This window comes from Protopterus annectens, chromosome 4.part0, assembly GCF_019279795.1.
Source record: "Protopterus annectens isolate FY-2018-M chromosome 4.part0, PAN1.0, whole genome shotgun sequence".
NCBI classification, from domain to species: domain Eukaryota; kingdom Metazoa; phylum Chordata; order Ceratodontiformes; family Protopteridae; genus Protopterus; species Protopterus annectens.
Genome location: NC_056733.1, coordinates 869,552,131 through 869,576,000, shown reverse-complemented (window position 1 = coordinate 869,576,000; position 23,870 = coordinate 869,552,131). Strand labels below are relative to the sequence as shown.

The following is a 23,870-nucleotide window of genomic DNA, read 5'->3' as shown; positions in this document are numbered from 1 at the left end:
AAATGCTTAGTCTAGCAGAGGATCTCATTTCTTTGATCCGGGGATCCCAACCTCATCCAGACAGGGCCTCTCACCCACCTCCGGAGAAGAGGACTAGAGTATAGCCCCCTGAGCCAGTTTCTTCGGATGGCTCCTCTGATGAGTCAGATAATTCAAACCCTCCAGAGGGCCCCTTTTCTCCTTATGAGGACTCTGATGCAGAAGACTCCATTCCTTCTGCCTCTCCGCCTGAGGAATTTTCTTTTGGGGAAACCTTGCATGCTATGAGGGAACAATTTCAATGGCAGGGCCAGGATTTTTCAGACTCTAGGAAAAGGCTTAGAACCTTTTTGCATTTGCCACAGCACAGGCCTTTAGCCATTCCTCCAGTACTTACTGTTGTGGATGATGCTTTTAATGATGCTTGTACTGCTCCTGATTCTCTTCCTCCGGCCCCTGCTAAGTCCGCCGATAGGTACTACAGGGTTCCGGACACACATTATCATTTGTATAAGGCCCCTTTTGCAGATCCCGAAACTATCTCCCAGGGACCCTAGGCTGTAGCAGCTTCTTCTACCAAAAACCCCCTCCCCTCTGAAAGGGAATCTAGGGCCTTAGAGAGATGGGGTAAAAAAGTTTACACTTCTACTACTCTTTCAGCTAGGGCCTTGAACTGTCAATTCCACATGATTCAGTATCAGGAATTTATGTTAGACCAATTGACTAAAAAACTGTCCTCGGATGAACCATTAGACAAAAAATCTGTACAGGAAATGGTACATAACATTCAGCAGGTCAGTAATCATTCCTTAAAATGCGGCTATGATGCACTGGAGGCTTCCTTTAGATCAGCCATGACTGGCACAGTGATCAGAAGACATGCATGGTTGAAAGAGCAGTCCTTACCAGACCATGTTAAATCAAAGCTCCTAGATGCTCCCATGGATAAGCTCAATTTGTTTGGTTCCCCTGCACAGCAGGGGCTGAAGAAGGTGGAAGAGAAAGCAAAATCTGTCCAGACAGTCAAGGATTTCTTGCAGGTCCAACCTCCAAGGTTTAGCAGGAACTGGCCTTCCAAGAATTGGTCCTTTCCAGACACCTCCAGAGCTCCGAGAGGCAGGAATAGGCGCTCAAGAGGCAGGGGTCAATCCAGAGGTGCCTACAGGGGCCGTCAGTGGCAGGCTAACAACCAGCGAGGTACAGCCACAGATCCAGCCACCACCACTTCCACAGCACAATCACAGTGACTTGGCTCTGGCACCGCCTACCAGGGAACAACTAGAAGCACCCTTAGGTGGGAAGCTAGCCTTATTTTCAGTAAACTGGCATTACATCACAGGAGACAAATGGATTTTACAGACAATAGACCAAGGTTACAGGTTTCACTTCCATACTCTACCAAGGAAGAGAGGAATGCCAAACCTACCTCCAAATCAGAAGACAGAAGCTCTAGAACAAATAACTCACTTACTAAGGATGAGAGCTATAGAAAGGGTACCATCTATGGAACAAGGACAAGGATTTTACTCCAGACTCTTCCTGGTACCAAGAAAAGAAAACCAATGGAGACCTATTCTCAACCTGTCCACTTTAAACACATAAAAATTCAAAATGCTGACCCTACAGCAGCTTCTTCCCATGCTGGGCAAGGAGTCTTGGCTGGTAACTCTGGATCTCAAGGAGGCATACCTGCACGTCCCCATACGACCAAATTGCAGAAGATACCTCAGACTTCTTGCAGGATCAGAGCATTATCAATTCTCAGCATTGCCCTTTGGCTTATCTACTGCACCCAGAGTATTCACGAAATGCCTGGCATCAGTAATTGCTCATTGCAGGCTTCAGGGAATTCAAATTTATCCTTACCTGGACGACTGCCTGTTACAAGCGGACAACAAAAACAAATTAACAAAAGATTTGGAAAGGGTCATTCATCTACTACAAGCCCTGGGATACACAGTCAATATAAAAAAGTCAAGGCTGATACCATCCCAAAGGATAACCTTCTTGGGTGCAGATTTGGACACATCGAAACAAATGGCATTCCTGACAGTAGAAAAACAGGAGCAACTCCCTTTCTACTTCATGGCATTAACAAAGCAGAACCAGCTAACAGCAAGAAAAGTCCTGCAAGCCCTGGGTTACATGGCATCCTGCATAATATTGATTCCACATGCCAGACTACATATGAGAAAGTTACAATGGTACCTAAGGAATTTATGGTCTCAGCACAAGCACAGCCTAGAAACCCAGATTCCAATAATTCCATGCCTGAAACGAGAATTCCAATGGTGGGCTCAGGCCTGTCAATCAAACAAGGGACTGCCCTTCCACAGCACTCAACCAAGCCAGACCATCACAACAGACGCCTCAGACCTCGGTTGGGGGGCGCACATGCTGGACAAGTGCATACAAGGCTTATGGACTCAAGACCAGCTACACCTACACATAAATCAAAAGGAAATGCTGGCAGTAAAACTGGCAATTCAGGCATTCAGACCATTTCTTCGACAGGGTCAACTGCGGATAAGGACGGACAACACCACAGTTATGTGGTACATCAGCAAACAGGGAGGCACACATTCGTACCCTCTATGCCGGATGGCAATGGACCTCTGGAATGTGGCACTGAGCTTCAACATTCAGCTTCAAGCAATTTTTGTGCCAGGCAAAGAAAATATACTAGCAGACATCCTAAGCAGAACTACCACGGATGCCCACGAATGGATGCTGCATCCGGACATCTTCAAAACCATTGCAGGGAAATGGGGACTACCAGAAATAGACTTATTCGCATCCCCACACAATCACCAACTGAAAAAATTCTGCACAAGGACGTACCACCCACTTGCTTGGAAAGTGGACTCCCTATCTTTCAGTTGGAAAAACCTGACAGCATATGCATTCCCACCTCTTCCTTTGATGCACAAGGTGCTATTGAAGATCAAAGAAGACCGTCCAAGGATCATCCTGATAGCTCCAGTTTGGCCAAGGCAACATTGGTACCCATTACTGAGGAGCATGTCTCGGGAACAAATATGGCCTCTGCCCCTAGTTCCCTTGCTGTTAACACAGAACAACTTCAAAACCCTGCATCCAAACCTGAAAACACTGCAGCTGGCTGCCTGGAACATTGCATAAGACCAAATAACCCAGATTTATCTCAAAGGGTTAAAGACATTATCTTGGAGGCTCGCAGACCCTCAACAAGAAAAAATTATTCAGCAAAATGGAAAAGATATCTCATTTGGAGTACGGCAAAAGGAGAGAATGTGTCACTGGTAAACATAGCTAACATCCTGGAATACTTGGCAGAGCTCTTCCACAACGGCCTGTCCTATTCTTCCATTAAGATTCATGCATCAGCTATTTCAGCAGAATACAACTTGGATCCTCCAGTCTTCTCACATCCTCTGCTCAGGCAGTTTCTGAGAGGGATTAAAATGTAAAGCCACCTAGGAAGCCACCATTGCCAGCATGGGACTTGAACTTTGTGCTAGAAAAGTTGACACTCCCTCCTTTCGAGCCAGCAGCAACAGCAGAATTACAGTACTTATCATGGAAAACTGCTTTCCTGCTTGCAATCACTTCAGCAAGAAGGGTATCTGAGCTACAGGCATTAATGGCAGTACAGCCCTTCCTGATCTTCCATCAAGATAGAGTGTCCATGAGAACTAATCCTACTTTTATGCCAAAGGTGGTCTCCAGGGTATCTTTAAATCAAGCTATCCACCTACCTACATTCATCCCCAACCCACAGAGAAAGGGGAGAAAGACTGTTGCATACCTTGGATGTACATAGACAATTACGTTACTACCTGGACAGGACCAGGAGCAATAGAAAGACTGACCAGCTACTGGTAGCATATGCGACAGGAATGGAAGGAAAAGCAATTTCAAAACAGACAATCTCTAAGTGGATAGGAAATTGCATTAGATTTTGTTACTCCTACCATGGGAAGAAAACTCCAGAAAACATCAGGCCTCACTCTACAAGGGCTACAGCCACTACCACAGCTTTCTTACGAGGAGTGGCTACCAAAGACATTTTAGAGGCTGCTACTTGGAGCTCCGTGCATACATTTGCCAAGCATTATAATTTACCTTTACACTCCAGATCCCGAGCAGGTTTTGCCACTGCTGTTTTGCAAGGGATCTTAACTACACCATAATCTAATTTCTCCTCCTCCCCCAGTTTGGCTATGGTATTCTACCCATTTGTAAGGACTGCAGATGCATCCTTGAAGGACATAGTACAGCTTTGTACCTACCATAAATGTAGATGTCCGATAGGCATGCATCTGCAGTCAGGATTACCCACCCTCCTTTCCCTCTGTGGTACTCCTAGGGTATTTGCCCATCTTGTAGCTAGCTGGGGGAATCTATTATGGTGTATTTGTTTGTATATATGTACATACATGCTTATTTTTTGTTTGCTCTCTACTATTTGGAACCATTTGCATTTATCCAAATTTAGCCTTCCTAGAGGGCACCTGGCATCTGGGGCAAGAAACACTGAGGAAAATGGCGTCGGCTGATGCCTTTATACCCGAAGAACTGCCGCTATGACGTCGGGTGAAGTGCGACACCAGTCGAGGCCAGACCCAGACTTTGGAATCCGGCCGACCGAAGGGCTGCCTGATGACAGGACAACCCATTTGTAAGGACTGCAGATGCATGCCTATCGGACATCTACATTTATGGTAGGTATAAAACTGTACTATTCTTAGCCCCCCTGCTGACCGTGCCCACTGGAGCAAGGGACCCCCGGTAGATGCCATGTTGACGGCAGCAGCCACTAAGAGGGAACTCGCTCAAGAGAGTCCCTCAGTTCATCCTCCGAGCAAGGAGTCTCGGATGATGAACCGCTTGGGGAAGCGAATGTTTAGTTCAGCAACCTTCTCAGTGAGGGTGCTCAACTATCTGGCACATGTCATTAGGATGCAGCGCGATCTTATCAAAGAATACGCTGCATCCCCCCAGTGTCCATGTCGGAGGAGGACAAACTTTTGCACTCCACCCGTATGGCCACTCTTCGTTCCGTGACCAATACCTCTATGCTGTTACTTTCCCATGCTACCGAGGGAGCCGCTAGAGCTGCAGGAGTAGGCCTAGTCACGAGACGCCAGGCCTGGCTCCACCATTGCGATTTCACGGAGCCCTTCAAGGCGTCATTCGCGAACGCCCCCTTTGACGGTTCTGCCCTTTTTGGCAAGACGGTTCGCAACACCTTGGTCCAGAGCGAGAAGGACGGGAAGACGCTGTCTGCCGTCGGAGTCCGCTTCTCTGTGCCCCAGAGGTCCTACTCTAGGAACTAAAAGGGCCAGAAGAAGATGTGGTTCCGGAAGTCGCAGCAATCCCAACCCGCTCCGGACAACCAGTCCTTCCGTGGCAGAGGAGGACAGGGAGGACGCCGCCCCAGGGGCAGAGGGGCTCCCAGGAATTTTGGGTCCAGAGAACCTTTCTCTGAACGGCCCTCGCAGCAACCCTGAGGGGTTGCCCGACTGCTCCACTCTGGAGGCAGTTGGGGGACGTTTTTCGGAGCACCTAGCGGCATGGGAGTCCATAACATCAGACCACTGGGTCCTCCGGATTATATCCAGAGGATACAAAATCCCATTTCTTCACGTCCCAAAACTAAAATCCCTCCCCGACGTTCCACCCGATCAGAGGGAGGCCGCTTCAGCAGAAATTGGCTATCTGCTGAGGAAAAGAGCCATCCAGCCCGTCCCCCCAGACCAGATCGGATCAGGGTTCTACTCCAGGCTCTTTTTAGTGCCAAAAAAGACGGGGAACTTTAGACCCATTCTGGACCTGTCCCTATTAAACCTGGCAGTTTCCAAGGAGAAGTTCCTGATGGTCACTTTACAATCCATCCTCCCCCTTCTGGGAGAGAATCACTGGATGTGCTCTATTGACCTCAAGGATGCGTACTACCACATACTAATGGACAGACGGTCTAGGAGGTTTCTTTGCTTCTGGCTGGGAGCCAGTCACTACCAGTTCAGGGTCCTTCCCTTTGGTCTCACCACAGCCCCCAGGGTGTTCACCAAAGTGTTAGCAGTGGTTGCGGCCCACCTGAGGCTTCAGGGGGTGCAGGTCTTTCCGTACCTGGACGACTGGCTTCTCACCGCCCCAACAAGGCATCTACTATCCTTGGCAAGAGACTCCTTTCTTCACCTAGCTCCCTGGCTAGGCATCACGGTAAACGTAGGAAAGTCCAACCTGGCCCCTACTCAGTTGATAGAATTCATAGGAGCCAGGTTAGACACGAGGAGGTTAAGAGCCTTTCTCACAACCGACAGAGTTCGGAATCTGCGACTCCAGGTGCGGGCCATCCTCCACTCCAGCTCGGTTCCGGCGGAATTGGTCCTGAGGGCACTAGGGTCTATGGCGGCAGCGATTTCTCTTCTCCCACTCGCCCGCTTGAACATGCGGGTACTTCAGTGGACGCTTCAAGTACAATGGTCATATCTTTCTCTCCCCCTGCATCACCCCATTGCAATCAGCAAGGCTTGCAAGCGGTCTCTCTTGTGGTGACTCCATTCCACGGATCTCCACGGAGGCCGCCCCTTTTGTGCATCTCCCCCTCTTGCCACAGTGACCACGGATGCCTCCCGCCTTGGGTGGGGGGGTCATTTTGCGGGCCGGACGGTCCAAGGCACGTGGAACGACTCAGAGACCTCCCTGCATATCAGTGTTCTGGAGATGAGGGCGGTGCTCTTGGCGTTGCAAGCACTTCAAGCCTTTCTTCCCCTGGGAACAATTGCGATTCAGTCAGACAGCATGTCAGTGGTCTGGTACATCAACAAACAGGGGGGAACCAGGTCTTACCCTTTATGTCGAGAAGCCATGAGAGTGTGGGAATGGGCGATCTCCACCAACCGCTTTCTCATCGCAACGCATATTCCGGGTCGGTCCAACATCCTTGCGGACAAGCTCAGTCGCACCATTCTCTCCCCGTACGAGTGGTCTCTCAATGCTCAAGTAGCGAAACGTATCTTCGCACAGTGGGGAACTCCTTGTTACGATCTCTTTGCTTCTCCCTTAAACACCAAGTGCGACAGTTTTTTCGCTCTAATCCCTCCTCCAGGGGATTCCCCGAGAGACGCTCTGGTGCATGCTTGGCCTCCCAGTCTTCTTTACGCATACCCCCCTCTACCTCTGATGCTCCAGGTGCTTCAGAAAGCCTCTCGGTTGGGGTGCAGAATGATCCTCATAGCCCCATTCTGGCCTTGACAGATCTGGTTCCCTTACCTAAGGTCTCATTCAGTGAATCCACCTTGGATTCTAGATCCCATTCCGGATCTGATATCACACCCATCGAACCTACCAACTCCGAACCTGGACAACTTGAAGCTGACTGCTTGGCTGCTCCAGTTCCACTCCTAATCAGGACTCCCGGTATCTCGTCCCCAGTTAAGGCCATTCTGGTAGCAGCTCATAAACCCTATACCAGAAAAATTTACCGCAGTAAATGGAAGCGCTTCTCCATTTGGGCGGAGCGGCAGGGTCTAGATCCCTTCACGGTTCCCCTTCCTTTGGTTCTAGACTTCCTTACTACTCTCTTTAATGATGACGCCAGTAGTTCCATGTTCAAAGTTCAGCTAGCGGCCATTTCTCATTACCATGTTGGTCATGACTCTGGGCCACTTATGTCTGCCAAGTTATGTAAAATCTTCCTAAAAGACACCTTTCTGCTTAGACCCCCTGTCAAGGAGACGGTTCCACCGTGGGATCTTTCTTTGGTTCTTCAGGCCTTGACCGCTCCCCCCTTCGAGCCTGCGGCCACAGTAGATCTAAAATTCTTGTCTCTTAAGACTGCATTTTTAGTAGTCATTACTTCAGCCAAGAGAGTTTCTGAACTTCAAGCCCTGTCCATGAAACCGCCTTACTTGGTCTTCCATCCGGACCGCGTGTGCCTCAGGATCAATCCCTCCTTTCTTCCTAACGTAGCTTCGGAAGCAAACATTAATCAGTCCATCAACCTCCCTGTTTTCTTTCCTAAATATCAGAACAAAGGCGAATACAAGCTGCTTTCATTGGATGTTCACAGGCAGCTTCGTTTTTATCTTAACAGGACAGCTGGTCATAGGCAATCCGACCAATTGCTCATTTCCTTTGCCAAATTCAATCTGGGTAAACCAATTTCCAAAGTCTCCTTGTCACGTTGGATTTCCCAGTGTATTCTATTAGCTTACCAAGCTTCTGGGAGGTCCGCACCGGAGGGAGTCCATGCTCATTCGACCCGCTCTGTTTCTACCTCAGTGGCCTTTAAGGCTAGGATTCCTCTGGATGACATTTGTTCAGCAGCCACTTGGGCTTCATCTTATACCTTTATTTCTCATTACAAGCTGGATATCACGTCTAGAGGTAGAGCATCCTTTGGCTCCGCGGTGCTCCGGAATATCCTTCCATGATGGCCGCCCAAGACTCAGGTAGCTGGGGACTCTGTCCCACAGGTTGCTGACAAATGAATTCTCCTACTTCAGATTTAGAAGTTATGTACTTACCATAACGTTCCATCTGAGTAGGTGGATTCATTTGTCTATAACCATCCCGCCCTCCTATCCCCCTGGCCTTGTCAGTTTCCTGCAAATGATGTGTTACCCATTGGTTAGGGTATTTGGTACAGGGCAAACTCGATCTGAGGTCATGTAGGGAGAGCAGGGCATTATGGGTGAGGGGAGGAGCTAGGAGCTCGGATCCATAGCTGGATAAACCATGCCGGTTCGGATCCGATATCGGATCCATACCCACAGGTTGCAGACAAATGAATCCACCTACTCAGATGGAACGTTATGGTAAGTACATAACTTCTAATTTTCTGTGTTCCACCCCTTTCCTCAGTAAAATCTTTCTTTGCCTTCGGCCCTTTGGCCTTTGGACCTCTTCTTATAGTTGTTAGTGTTCCCTTTTTGGGATTCTTGTTATTGGATTGCTTAATCCTATTTACCTTGATATAGTTATTGGTTGCCTTTTGGGGCTGTGTGTGTATTGTGTGAGTTAGTTAGATTTCTTCTTAAATAGCTCATAGTTAAACAGTGTGTTCCATTTTATTGGATTTTGTGAAATGTTTGAATAGAAGGAAAAACATCCAAAGTCTGAGTTTAAAAAATGCCCAGACTGCGGACAGTAAATGTCCGTCATGGATGCCCATGTGCAGTGTGTTTACTGTTTGGGTGAGGTGCACCTGCAAGATTCTTGCAGTATCTGTCACTCCTTTTCACCAGAGTGCTTGCAGAAAGGAAGAGGAAGTTAATTGATAGGGGTATCATCAAACACCCTTTTTCAGAGGCATTGTCTGACCAGGATGGGGCCAGCAAATCATCCAAATCTTCCTCTGAATCCAGGACCAAAAAAGGAAAAAGGTCAGAAAGTGTGGTGACTTCGGCTCCACTGCCTTTGGAGCCGACAGTCTGTTCTTTTTGGAACCAGGACACTGCTCTGGAACCGGTTGCCGAAATACCTCCATCGATACTGCTCCAATCGGCTCCATCTGTTCAGTCTTCCAGGTCTTCTGTCAGCCTTTCCGATCTGGATATAGACCGGCTGGTTCAGAAACTCTTAAAGGCACCAGGCCTAGCTAAATTGCTGTTGGCTCAGACCCAACAGTCGGAGCCGAAGACCACTACTCTTGAATTGTCTGCTCCTCCTCTGAGCCATACTGGACCTTCGGAGCCAGAGGAGGCCGACCTGATAATTGTGGATCCCTTGGAGCCGACACCTGCTCCAGTGTCGTCGGCTCCATCAGCTCAGACATTCTCGGCGACGACCGGGGACTCTAGGAGCCGGCACTCTCCGGTCGGGTCTGGGGAGGATAGTCGCACTGACTTGGTGTTGACTCTTCATCTCTGGGCCTCGGCTCGGGTGAGCTAGGCTCCTACCTCAGGCTCGGAGCCCACGGCCTCAGTGTGGGAAGAGATCGTGGCTCCATCGGATCCGTCGACTCCTTCTCATCGGAACCGAGGTGCATTCGAAGCCATGAGGTGAGTGTTGTCTCCTAAAACTTCCTCATCTCAAGGTCTGGCCTCTTCTTCCCCTAAAGTGCCTGTGTCAGTTTCTATTTCCTCTGGTCATCCCAGGCGTAGAGACCCTGAGCCTCAGGTAGCCCCATAGGGTGCTCCCTGCTCTTCTGAGACCTCTCCAGAAGTTCCCCCTTAAGATGTTCTCACATCGGACACCGACTTGGATGAATCAGAAAGGTCCCCTACATCCCCCTCTGAGGACATCTCATTTGCGGAAATTCTTGAAATTCTTATGCAGAGGGGTGATTGGCAGCCACCAAAAAGGAAATGTCTGAGACTTCCTCGTCTATCCATTCTCCTAACAGAGAATCTAGGATCATAGATAGATATGGGAAACGCATGTTCAGTTTAGCGACTTTCTCACTCAGATCACTGAACTACTTGACACATTTTACCAGACTGCAGAGAGATCTCCTTAAGGAGTTGGGAGATACTCTTCAGGGTGCTGTAGCTACAAGTGTATCCGACAATATTGCCCTCAGCACTCTACCCTCAATTCGATAGTCAACTCGTCCATGCGTCTCATATCTTACGCAGCTGATGGTTTGAGTAGAGTTGCAGGTACAGGAATTGCTCTTCATAGGCATGCCTGGATGCGACTCTGTTTCTTCGTGGAACCCTTCAAGTCCTCCTGTACGAATACCCCATTTGACGACTCATCTTTGTTTGGGCCAAAGGTGAAGGAGACTTTGACCAGGTGTGAGCAAGAAGGAAATACTCTGTCTGCCGTCGGAGTCCGTTTTTCTACCCCCGCTCGACCCTTTCCTAAAGGTCAGAGGGGCGGAAAGATGTGGTTTCCGAAAGCCCAAGGAGCCTTTCAAGGCACACGTGGAGAGGCCCGCTCCAGAGGCAGAGGAGGGGGTTTCAATGGAAGATGCCACCCTTGTGGCAGAGGGGGTCCGCAACACCAGGATGACCGAGATCACTTCTCTGGTCAGTCCTACCAGCGCTACTGAAGGGAGGCCTGGCTGTCCTACTCTGGAGGCAGTCGGGGGTCACTTGTCGTTGTACCCAGAAGCCTGGCTAAATATAACAAATGACATTTGGGTACAAAGTTTCATTTCCAGAGGGTATTTCATACCGTTCTCCACCCAGGCCCTTCCCATCAAAAAAATCCCGGACGTTCCACACAGTCACATGGGACAAGCAGCAATAGAGGTACACCGATTACTAGAAAAGAGAGTCATCCAGCCAGTCCTGGCATACCAAACAGGATTCAGAACTTACTCAAGATTCTTTTTGGTTCCAAAGAAAACAGGGGACTGGAGACCCATTTTGGATCTCAGCAGACTCAGCCAATTTGTGAGAGAAGAGAAGTTCCGAATGGTCATGCAACAGTCCATACTCCTGTTTCTAGGGAAGGACAATTGGATGTGCGCGATCGATCTCAAGGATGTGTACTACCACATAAAGATGGCCAGGCCATCCAGAGATCACCTGCACTTCCGGCTGGGAGCCAATCATTGTCAATTCCGAGCTCTGCCCTTTGGTCTCACTACAGCCCCCAGAGTGTTCACCAAGTGCATGGCAGTAGTCACGGCTCACCTGAGGTGTCTAGGATTCCAAGTGTTTCCGTATTTGGACGATTGGCTCCTTACCTCCACCACCAGGCATCAACTTCTTCAAGCGAGAGAGGCTGCTCTGACACTCTGCGATCGGCTAGGTATTACAGTCAACTTCGAAAAGTCTGCCTTGTTGCCATCACAGCATATCGTTTTTATAGGGACAGAATTAGACACGTCAACCACCACTCTTCGTCTTCCACCAGAAAGGATTTGTATTCTTCGCCAACACATCATGTCCCTGATATCAAAGAACAGAGCACCAGCTGCAGAAGTATTGAAAGTTCTAGGATTGATGGCAGCAGCAATTTTAGCAATCCCGTTAGCAAGGATGCATATGAGAATCCTTCAATGGCTTCTATTCACGCAATGGTCTTACCAGGAACTTCCAATAAGTCATATGATCCTGATAACGAATTCCTGCAAGAAGGATCTTCAGTGGTGGTTGATGTCTTTTCATGTCACAATAGGACGTCCCCTCTCCAGTTGCCACTGTGATAACGGACGCTTCCATGATAGGGTAGGGGGGGCTTTTTCAGGGAAAGACTGCCCAAGGCACATGGACAGATCAAGAATCACATCTGCATATCACTGTCCTGGAGATGAGAGCAGTACTTCTAGCGTTGCAATACTTTCAGGACTCTCTTCTTCTAGGGACAATTGCAATACAGCCAGACAACATGTCAGTGGTCTGGTACCTGAACAAGCAAGGCAGGACCAAGTCTTATCCCCTTTGCCGAGAAGCCCTCAGAGTATGGCAGTGGGCAGTGTCATCCCGGCGCTTTCTGTTAGCAACGCACATCCTGGGCAAATCCAAAGTCATAGCGGACAGACTGAGCAGGGCAATTTTATTGCCCCATGAATGGTCCCTCAAACAAGAGATTGCGGACAGGATCTTCCACAAATGGGGCCAGCCTTCCTGCGACCTGATTGCCAGTCATATCAACAACAAATGCAGAAGCTGTTTTGCCCTGATTCCCACGCCAGGTCACTCCCCGAGGGATGCTCTTGTCCACGATTGGCCCCCGGGTCTCCTCTACGCATTTCCACCAATTCCCCTGATACCCAAATTCTTAAAGAAAGCAAAGTCGCTGGGACGGACGATCATCCTTTTAGCCCCTCATTGGCCTCGGTAGATTTAGTTTCCATTTTTTTACCATCACATTCTGGAAGACCCATGGATCCTGAACCCAGTTCTGGACTTGTTGACACATCCGTCAGGGGATCTTCATCCATCCTTGCAGACACTGAAGCTAACCGCTTGGCTGCTCCAATTCCCTGCATAGCCAGGCTTTATAATCTTTCCCATGACACTAGTCACATTTTATTGGCTTCCCATAAACCTTCCACTAGAAAATTGTATTGTAGTAAGTGGAAGAGATTTTCTGTTAAATAAAATTAAGAATTCAATACACAGGAGGTTCAGATTCAAAAGTTTACTAGTGTACACCAGGAGGCAAAAAAACATACAAGTACAGAATTTTGTCTGACATGAAACAGGAAGCACACAATTTTATATAGGTTTAACATTCAAGCTATGCCCACCTTACTGACGTGATATGTCACAGGGCATCTACATCACTTTAGCTTACAAGCCTCTATTCTTTTAATCTGCTGATACAGTATATTTTTAAAAAACTTTTCCTCTAGATACAATACGGCCTTGCTATCCAGCTGGTCAGTCATAATGTCTTTCTGTAAAGTTACTTGTTCAAGGTTTCATATCAGTTCGAATACAATAGCAGCTTCAGTCTTTTAATGTATGTCTTTGTTCTCTGTTATACTTCCTCACACAGCTGCGTGCTATCTAAGTAACTCATATACAAGGCCAGATCATTCCAACAGGAAAGAGCAGAAGATTTCATTATTTCACACATTTCATTTCCTGACCCAGCAGATAATTACTTGTGAAAAGCATAAACATTAAAACTTGCTAAGCTAGCATTCTGTCAGGGTCAGGGATCAGCTTTTGCTTCAAGCCACACTGCAGTTTCAAAACTACTTCACATTTAGACATGAATTAATTTTACTACTATATGCTTAATAGAATAAAATGCATTATATACTACTTTGCTTTTAAACTAGCATTTCCCATGTATTCAAATACACATTTTTCTAACATTTTCCATTTGGGCTTCTTACTACAGCATTGACCCTTACCAAGCGCCATTGTCTTCTATTTTACAATTCTTAACAGAAATCTTCAACAAAGGATCAGCGGCTGCTACGGTGCGAGTACAGTTAGCTGTTATATATAATTTCCATCTAGGAATTGATGGTTTGAATATTATGGCTCTTCAATTGTCTAAGGCTTTTCTAAAAGGTTCTTTTCACATGAGACCTCCAGTGAAGACACCTTATCCCCCCTGGAATTTGAATTTTATGTTATCTCGTATCATTCTTCCTCCTTTTGAGCCTGCATCATCTTGTGAACTAAAATTTCTATCGTGGAAAACTATCTTCCTAGTAGCCATCACTTCAGCCCGCAGAGTGTCAGTGCTCCAAGCCCTATCCATCAAGCCCCCTTATATGGTGTTCCATGCTGATAGAGTATCTCTCAGGACAAATCCATCCTTTTTGCCTAAAGTATGTTCTGAGGTTAACATTAATCAAGTCATTGAGTTGCCCGTTTTCCTCCCTAATCACACCAACAAATTGGAATATATGTTGTACAAACTCGATGTTCATAGACAACTTAGAATTTATTTGGACAGAATAAAAGACATTAGGAAATCAGATCAGGTTTTTGTGTCTTTTTCTGAGGCCAGGAAAGGTAAACCAGTTGCCAAGGCAACCCTGTCTAAGTGGCTGTCGGATTGTATCACTTACACATATTCTTGTCATAACATGCCCTTGTCTAGTAAGGTGAAGGCTCATTCAACCAGAGCAGTTTCTACCTCTTCAGCCTTTCAAGCCAAATTGCCTTTGGACAACATCTGTGCAGCAGCCACATGGTCTAAACCTCACACTTTTATAACTCATTACAAAGTGGATAAGGCCACCAGGGACAGGGCTTCATTTGTTTCTACGGTTCTAAAGAGTATACTTCCATGAGCCACCCAAGATCAGGGTGCTAGGGACGCTACCCATCAGTGAAGAACGAATGGCGAGATTCAACAACTTTACATAAAGAAGGTATGTACTCACCATAACATTCCATGTGAGTTGTTCCATCTCGCCTTCATTCTCACGTCCCTCCCTCCTTCCCCCTCCTGGCTCTCAGTTGACCTGGAGGCTGTCCTCATCCTGGTTTTTCAATGCATCTACATTTCTAGGTGGAATAATTATTGTACTTCTGTAAGGTACGCAACAAACAAGATTCAAGGTAATTCCAGCAGTGCATTGTGGGATAAAGGGTTGGGTTCCGAGCTACTGGAGAACTTTGAGCTTGCTAGTCAGCCGTGTTGGAGCCAAGGATTGGCACTGAACCCATCAGTGAAGAATGAAGGCGAGATGGAACAACTCACATGGAACCTTATGGTGAGTACATAACTTTTTTTCCCCTTGTGCTGCAGTGAATAAAGTGTTTTGGATTGCTCTTTGGACCATTCGACATTCGTTTTTTTGTTACTTTGCTTACAGTTTACGTTCGTTACCACTTCTTGCGTTTTTTGATAGTATTAGATCTGGGTGAGCAGGTCTGTCCTCATCAACATACACTCATGCCACCCCCTGGCTTATGGGCAGGCACGATCTAAAGGATTCTTAGTAGTTACATATTTTGTTTGTGATCTGTATTATCACAACATTGTTTTCAGAGCACATTGAGTAGAAGAGGAGGTTGTAGTAGCCTGGGAAAGATTCAGATGCTGAGCTGTGGCTTTAGTGCCTGCTGGAGAGGATGGACCTAGTCATCCAGTGCTAATGTTATAGTAAGTACATAACTTTTGTTTGTAATGCTTATTTACCATTTTTATTCAACAAGTTCTGTATACTAATACTAGGTCTGATACAGACAGCTCAGATTTTTACCTCAAGCAGAAGCAAACCTAGTACTGCTTGAGCTTATTTATACATTTTGTTTACCAGGTAGGTACAGTAGAGGAAAGGATTCCTCCCACGTAGGAGTCCCAGTTATCCTCAAGTACTTATGTGGGCTGCTCCAGTCAGATCTAGTATACACTTCTGTTAAAGTGCATCTGTCAGCCATCTCAGCTTGTCTGCCATTGACCCCCTCCCCAATTTCTCATGTTGTGAGATCAAATAATTTCTTAAAGGCGTCCTCCGCATCAGGCTTCCATGGAAGTTTATTCCTCCTCCTTGGGACCTGAACTGTGCTCTTGAAAATGTAACTTTTTTCCTTTTGAACCTCTTTCTACTCCTTTCATCGTCTGACTTGGAAGACAGTTTTATTGGTGGCATTAACCACTGGCAAAACGATTTCTAAGTTGCATGCCCTCATATGTTTTCCTCTCTTCTTAGTCTTTCATTACGATTGCACTACTCATCTGTTGATTAATCAATCCAGCCATCTTACTGTCTTCATTTCCAAACCTACAAAATAAAGGAGAAAGAATTCTACATTTGTTGGATGTCCACAGATAGCTGAGATTCTGTCTAGAAAAGACAAAAACTCAAAAATGTAATCACTTTTTTATCTCTTATGAGGGAAAAAAATTACACCTTCCAGTATCAAAAGAGACTATTCCTGTGTGTTTTTTCCTTTCCACTACATTCTGTTACCCCTTTCTTGGTAAGTCACTTTAGGGGTAGGTGAAAGCCCTTTCTACCAGAGCTATGTCTTCTTCCAGAATCTTCTTCAAGGGTCTTAATTCTAAGTCTATTATAGAGGCATCTACTTGGTCTTCATTTCACACTTTTATAGTACAAGACAAATGCCTTTTCTAGAGCCATTACAACTTTTGCCAGAACCATTATTTAAGATTTATTGGACTACAGCTGTTTTACTTCAGCCACCATCCTCTCTTCTTAAAACCTTTGGGAATCATCAAGTCAGAAATACTTCAACAATGAAGAACATAGTACGGTTGTGTAAGATCTTACCGTAACAGTAAACAGACAACTTCCTTCCCCATGCTTTTGTTTTCCTCTCCTTTACTCCTTGTTTGAGGTGGACCCCCCTCCTTATTTTATCCCTGCTTCTTTCTTCTATTTGCTGCTGTGTCTTTCCTCCGTGAGTGTTAGGCTCAGTCCTGCTCTCTGAGGCAAGAAAGCTCTGAGGATTTTCATGCTCCTGTGTCCCTTAAGCACGAACACATACTCTGATGCATGGGGTCGGACATACAGCACAAGAGGAAGATCTCTAAGCTTTCATAGACTGTTCGGACATGTGGTATCCGTGGAAGGATATGTCCCATAAGTCTGGAATACTGCAGCAGTGATCAATTCAAACATCTACAGTTATGATGAGGTCTTATATGGCTATACTTTCCTTGGCCCCTTACAGATGACCAAAACAAAGTGTGGCAAAGTATGATTCATCCTATCTATTTGTACAAGGGAGGTTGCATTTCCTTGGAGTAAAGTTTAGTGGTGACTGGATAGCTTAGTAAATAGAATTGGTGAATTGTGCTTTGCCAAGTTACCACTCATCATGCTGCTTTTGTTATTGTTGTTGTTTTAACAGACTGTTATCGACAGCTGTGCATATCTGTTTTGTTAGCCCTTGGTGCAAGGCTGAAAAGAGTCAGTGAACAAATGTATAAGTAAACTGGAAAAAGAGCAACAACACCTACCTGGTAAACTGGCATTGTATAATGCCTCTTTGCTGCCCTTCCGCAGCTGTCTGGTATCCACGGCAGTTCTGATGTACTGCGCATGCCTACGCAGTACATCAGAGCTGTGGCCAAAAGCAACGGAGAAAGCAAGATCTCCGTTGCTTTTTACTGTTTCGCTATGTTAAATGGGTTTAACATAGCGAGACAGCTTTAAAATAAGCAACGGAGATGTCCGTTGCTTATTTTAAAGCTGTCTCGCTATGTTAAACCCATTTAACATAGCAGTAAAGCAATGGAGATCTTGCTTTCTCCGTTGCTTTTTAAACCTGTCTCGCTGTGTTAAATGGGTTTAACATAGCGAGACAGCTTTAAAATAAGCAAAGGGGATCTCCGTTGCTTATTTTTAATCTGTATCGCCATTTTAAACCCATTTAACATAGCGAGACAGGTTTAAAAAGCAACGGAGAAAGCAAGATCTCCGTTGCTTTTTACACACTGTGTCGCTATGTTAAAGGAGTTTAACATAGCGAGACAGCTTTAAAAAAAGCAACGGAGATCTCCGTTGCTTTTTTTAAACCTGTGTCGCTATGTTAAACTCTTTTAACATAGCGAGACAGTGTTTTAAAAAAAGACTTATACTAATGGAAAAAGTCCGGGCGACCGGACCTTTTTCCATTAGTATAAGTCGATTTACAATGTGCACACTGGCCAATCAGCGTGCACATTTTGGAATATTAATGGGGGGTCATGGTATAATAATGAATTAAGTAATAACAACAGTATCTGCCCTTTAAATAAATATATAAATACATTTTAAAAACAACAGCCGAACATACATGGTAAACAAAATCTATAAATAAATTTGAAAAATAAAAGCAGCACCTACCTGGTAAACGTATGTATTCATAAATTATAAAAATAGCAACAGCATCTATCTGATGAATTTATAAATAAATTTACAAATAGCAACAACACCTACCTGACAAATGTATAAATAAATTTAAAAATAGCAGTTAACTACCTGGTAAACAAAAACATATAAATAAGTGCAAAAAATAACAACACCTACCTTATTTATAAGGTAAAAATAAGCAGCAGCACCTACCTGTCAAACAAATGTATAAATAAATTTTAAAATAGCAACTGGACCTACCTGGTACGTAAACTGTATAAATAAGTGCAAAAAAATAGCAACAGAACCTGCCAGGTAAACAAATTTATAAATAAATTAAAAATAGCAACGGCACCTACCTGGTAAACAAATTAATAAATACATTTAAAAAATAGAAATAACACCTTCCTGGTAAGCAAATAAATAATAAATTTAAAGAATAGCAACAGTACTTACCTGGTAAACAAATGTAGAAATACATTTTAAAAATAGCAGTATTACCTACATTGTAAATTAATGTATAAATAAATAAAAAAGCAACAACACTTACCTGGTAAACCATTGTATATAGAAATTAACAAAAAATAGCAACAGTGCATACCTGGTAAACAAATGAATTAATAAATAAAGTAAAACTAGCAACAGCACCTGCCTGGTAAGCAAAGGTATAAATAAATTAACATAAATAGCAACAATACCTACACAGTAAACCAATGTATAAATAAATAAAATAGCAACAACACTTACCTGGTAACCAGAGTGTAAATAAATAAGAAATAGCAACAGTAACTCCATTGTAAACAGATGAGTAAATAAATAAATTAAAAATAGAAGCAGCACTTGCAGGTAAGCAAATGTATAAGTAAAGTAAAATAGCACCTGTACCTACCTGGTAAACCAATATATAAATCAAGAAATAAAATAGCAACAACACTTACCTGGTAAACAAATGAGTGAATAAGTAAATTATTTAAAAATATCAACAGCAACTGCCTGGTATGCAAATGTATAAATAAAATAGCACCAGTACTTACCTGGTAAACCAACCAGTAGATATATATATTAGATATATATATATATATATATATATATATATATATATATATATGTGTGTGTGTGTATGTATGTGTCTGTATATATATGTATATATATATATATATATATATATATATATATATATATATATATATATATATATATATATATATGGATCTAGGACGTTTGCTCGACTGAGCAAACATCCAAATCCATAAAACCCGAACACACTTTAACGAAAGTGCTTTTATCCTAAAAGCGCTTTTGTTAAAGCGTGTGACAAAAAAAAAAAAACACTACATTTACATTTTAGCAGGGGGGCTTCGCCTCCCCTGTGCCCCCCACACCCCCCCTACTTTAATATTCTCCCTCCAAGACCGCACTACAGTGGAGAAAGGGGAAATTTCCCTTACCTGCACCGTGGCACAGCCATGGTACAGCCTCAGCAACAGTCATACTTACACAAAAGTGTTTCTTTGGTGAAAAGTACTTTTGCGTAAGTATGCCCTGCCATTTGGATTTATATATATATATATATATATATATATATATATATATATATATATATATATATTAATGTTACTTACCCGTTAAATAGATGAACAAGTAAATAAATAAATGAAAACCAGCAACAGCACCTGCCTAGTAAACAAATGTATAAGTAAATTAAAAATAGCACCGGTGCCTACCTGGTAAATCAATATGTAAATAAAAAATAAGTAAAATAGCAACAACACTTACCGGGTAAACTAGTGTATAAATAAATTAAAAAATAGCAATGGTAACAATCTGGTAAACAAATAAATAAATAAATAAATTAGAACAGCAGCATCTGCCTAGTACGCAGATGTATAAATTAATTAGAAGTAGCACCAGTACCTACCTGGTAAACAAATTAATAAAATAAATAAATATAGCAGCAGCATTTTTATGACAAACAGATGTTTAAATAAATTTTAAAAATAGCAACAGCACCTACCTGTTTAAGAAATGTATAAATAAGTTTAATAAACTAGCAACATCAGTATCAAGTAAATACAATAACTTAACAGAGTAGATATTCCTAGATATAAGTGCAATGGTTTATTGTCTGATTACCCACTTAATCCATTTTTGGGCTGTGAGAGAGTCAAGGCTTATCCCAGTGCTCACTAGGCAAAAGGTAGAGGAAGTTATCTTGAATGGGGTATGAGCCCATCACAGTAAATATAAATGCTGGGGTGATTCAGGAAGGTACTGAGACAAGTACACGTTACGGTACCTTTTTGCTGTTCAGTAACTGCCTTATTATGGTGCTGCAGGTGCTCTGTCATGAAGACATGCAGCATTGTTTACTGCTGGCCCTGTAGCCATGCTGAATGCTAATGAGTCATTCCAAAGGGGGGCATATGCTAATTAGCCATGTGCTCTCTCTCTCTCTCTCTCTCACTCTCTCTTTCTGTCTGTCTCCCTCTGAAACCACCTCCATGAAGCCGTGTATATGCTTGTAAATTCAAATAATTGATGAGCTGTGTATATTAGTATGGCCATCCCCACATCGCATTATTAAACATAGCCAAAAGGCTAATTTCAGCTACCTTCCACGACTGTGGTATGGGGATCGAGGGTTGGGGAAGCCACAAAACACCAGGGATACACTCACCCTAATTGCCTTAATGGCACCTGCATCGGTACATGGATCGGGTGTCAGGGAGACACTAGACACCACAGAGGCAGTATAGTTGAGTGCTGTAATGGCACCAACATCACTATACAGAGTGGGGGGCACACTAGTCACCAGGACATAACTAGATATGTGCCGTAATGGCACTTCAGCTGTCACAAGGATGGGGGACACTAGGCATCAAGGATTCTGCAAATTTGTCTTAACTACATATAAACTATTATGGTGATTAGGAAGGTGGGAGAGACAACAAGGGTGAAGACACATTAGGGGGATGGGTAGGGGGACTGTGGTGTATGTAATGGTTTGTGTTTGAATGTGTACCTGTGTGTCTGTGTGGGAGAGTGACTATGGAGGGAATACCAAGCAGCAATTTACTACCACAACATGTAGACCAGAAATTATCTGCAGGTCACTGTAATAATTGCAATTCAGAGACACAAAAATTAGCCAAAAAGGAGGGTTTATCTTGTCATGGCCATCATGCGTCTGAGTCATGAATTAGCTCATTGTGGGAGTAGGACCTTTTTAGCACTGCTCATACTAGGCCCTTTAATGAGTGTATGAGATACTTTCTTTGTAAGATTATTATTATTTGTAATCAAGGCTAACACGAACTTGGGTAATCCTTGTTACGGAGTTCCAGGCATGTAACATTACAGGCGTTCTATTCAGTTTGGAGTATTCAGCAGGAAGTGAGTTTAGAATAGCCTAGTATTTGAAGCTAGGTAATGTCACCTTTTGAAATATTGATGTGCTGTATGTTTAACTAACCAGATGTGATGCAGCACTGTTAATTGCTAGTTGCATTTGCCTCTGTATGTATATAATGACATCATTCATGATTGACTCGTTACTGTGTACTTTCCTGATTTTTTTATACCTTTGTAATGTCCACTGTATTCATTGTTATGTATGTTCATTAAGTTTTGCTCTGTATTCATTGTATTTTCTTTGGGATGAAATGGCTAGGCTTGAAATGACCTCTGGGTCGACAGCCTAGTAATCTCCTATGATCCTATGTGTATGACTAACCTTTAATCCAAGGGCATGGCTGGAAGAGGTCTTTGGATCAACCCATCTACCTAGTTAAAACAAATAAATACATAAATAAATGAACTATAACAAAATACATAAAACTTCTCAAATGAGCACATTTTCATTTTATAAAGGTTTTACGGTAGAAATGCCTTTTTGGAGAGGGTTAAAGGGTGATTATAATGTTATCAAGTGCCTGTTATATCTAACATTTTTATCTTAGGTGTTCTACAAAACAACTGCTTATTCTTTGGCAGAACATCTGACCCCACAGTTAATTTTATGTTATTTTTCACAAACTCTTAAAAGCAGTACAATTCTATACATAATGGAATGCCCTACAGAAAGATGCTGTATTTCATTTTAGTCAGTTGTGTGTGTGTGTGTGTGTGTGTGTGTGTGTGTGTGTGTGTGTGTGTGTGTGTGTCTGTTGTGCGTGTGTGCCTGCACACACTGGGAATATTATTTTGAAATCTGTTGACTGCTGCTGAAGACTGGAAAAGTTTCAGGTTGTGTCTTTTGTTTTCCAGATGACCGGGCGATATGAGATGTATGCAGAAGAGCTTGCTAAAGTCGTCCAACACGACTTTCAGCCTAACATTGTGAAAGAGTAATGTGGAGCCGTTGCAAGGTCACTAACTAACTGAAGCATAATAAAACTGATCGCTTTGTGTTAGGTTCCGTTTAGGTACAATGGAGTATTACTTCTGTGACAGCTAAATGTTCAACAGATACTTCAGTGAATAATCATTTATTACAAATCTTTGCTTATGTGTTGCGTGCTACAAAACAAACTGGTACTGTTTTAGGCCTCTTGCACATAATTCAAATTTTTTCAGAACTCGTTCCTCATTAAGGAATTTCTGCAAATCATATTTTGCTTGATCATCTTTTTATATTTTCTGTAGCATTAACTCATTATTTCTTTTCATCTTGTATGAATTTTCTTTGTACCTAAATATGTATGCAACATTTTCACTGTAATATCTGTATTTCTTGAGTATGTACTCCTGGGCATGGTCTCAAAATGGTTTTGAGGGATCCAGTGCTCTACCCCAGTTATCAAATCTTAAATTACTAAAATGCATTTGAAGAAACCAAGAACAGTCAGAACAGGCTTTACTTACGTATCTGTTTTAGGAAAATTCCCCTGCTTGCTCTTCACATTTAAAAGGCAGGCAAGAAAGCAATATCTTCATTAATTTATTGACAGGCACAGTAAAGTTTGAATGCAATACTTGAAGGCTTTTGTTGTAAATCTAATATGGAGTCATGTAAAATCAGCCATAATATTTGAATGATAATTTATGGAATAATGTGAATTTAATTAAAAACTGTACAATGGCTGCTCTTTTTGCCTCATCTGTTCTGTGTTACTTTTTGTTTTCAAACACTGACAAAATTTTGTTTTTCATTATTTTCAGTAACTTTCTTCCCCAGGGCAAGAACACACATCCTACCCCTTTCCTCAGTTTTGGCTGTCCATGCTTTTTGTTCTGTCATTCCCCTTCTCTGTGAGAGGCGGCAGAATATTTTCTATTAGCACGTCTGGAACAGCATTTCGTCAGATCAGTGGCTGCAATGCAGTGTAAATAGAATTCCTTTGAAAAAAATGTTTTGCATCTTAGTTCTGTGGCATGTGGGACATTGCTAACCATGTAAAGTCTGTGCTGCAGAAGATGTTAGTTAAGAGCACTGTGATGAGGATGCCTTCTGTTCGTCAGTCAGTGTGAATTTACTCAATGTTTTCTTAATTTTAAACAAAATAGACAAGACTCAGTTGCCTAATTTAGACGTATTTCATATGAACAAATAAACACAAGTAAAAATAAATTGAAAATGTAACAATTTTGTTTTTCTCTCCATTTTAGGGAGCTTAAATTGCAGTTCTTGATATGATTGATATTTATTTGCATTTTCTTACTTATTATCTTTCTGGGACGTTTTTGAAGTTTATGGTGCGGAAGTGGAATTTTCTTTTTGCTGCCCTACCAT

The 23,870-nt window shown here is 43.4% G+C and overlaps 1 protein-coding gene across 1 annotated transcript in view; it reads left to right on the top strand.

The window, feature by feature from the left end:
- UPB1 (beta-ureidopropionase 1) overlaps window positions 1-23,219 on the top strand; it is a 1,115,631-nt gene extending 1,092,412 nt beyond the window's left edge. Inside the window, exon 10 of the mRNA XM_044068825.1 lies at window positions 22,406-23,219. Within this exon, the coding sequence (XP_043924760.1) occupies window positions 22,406-22,489 (84 nt within the window). The 3' untranslated portion in view covers window positions 22,490-23,219. The remainder of the gene's footprint in view (window positions 1-22,405) is intronic.
- Window positions 23,220-23,870: the final 651 nt, after the last annotated feature.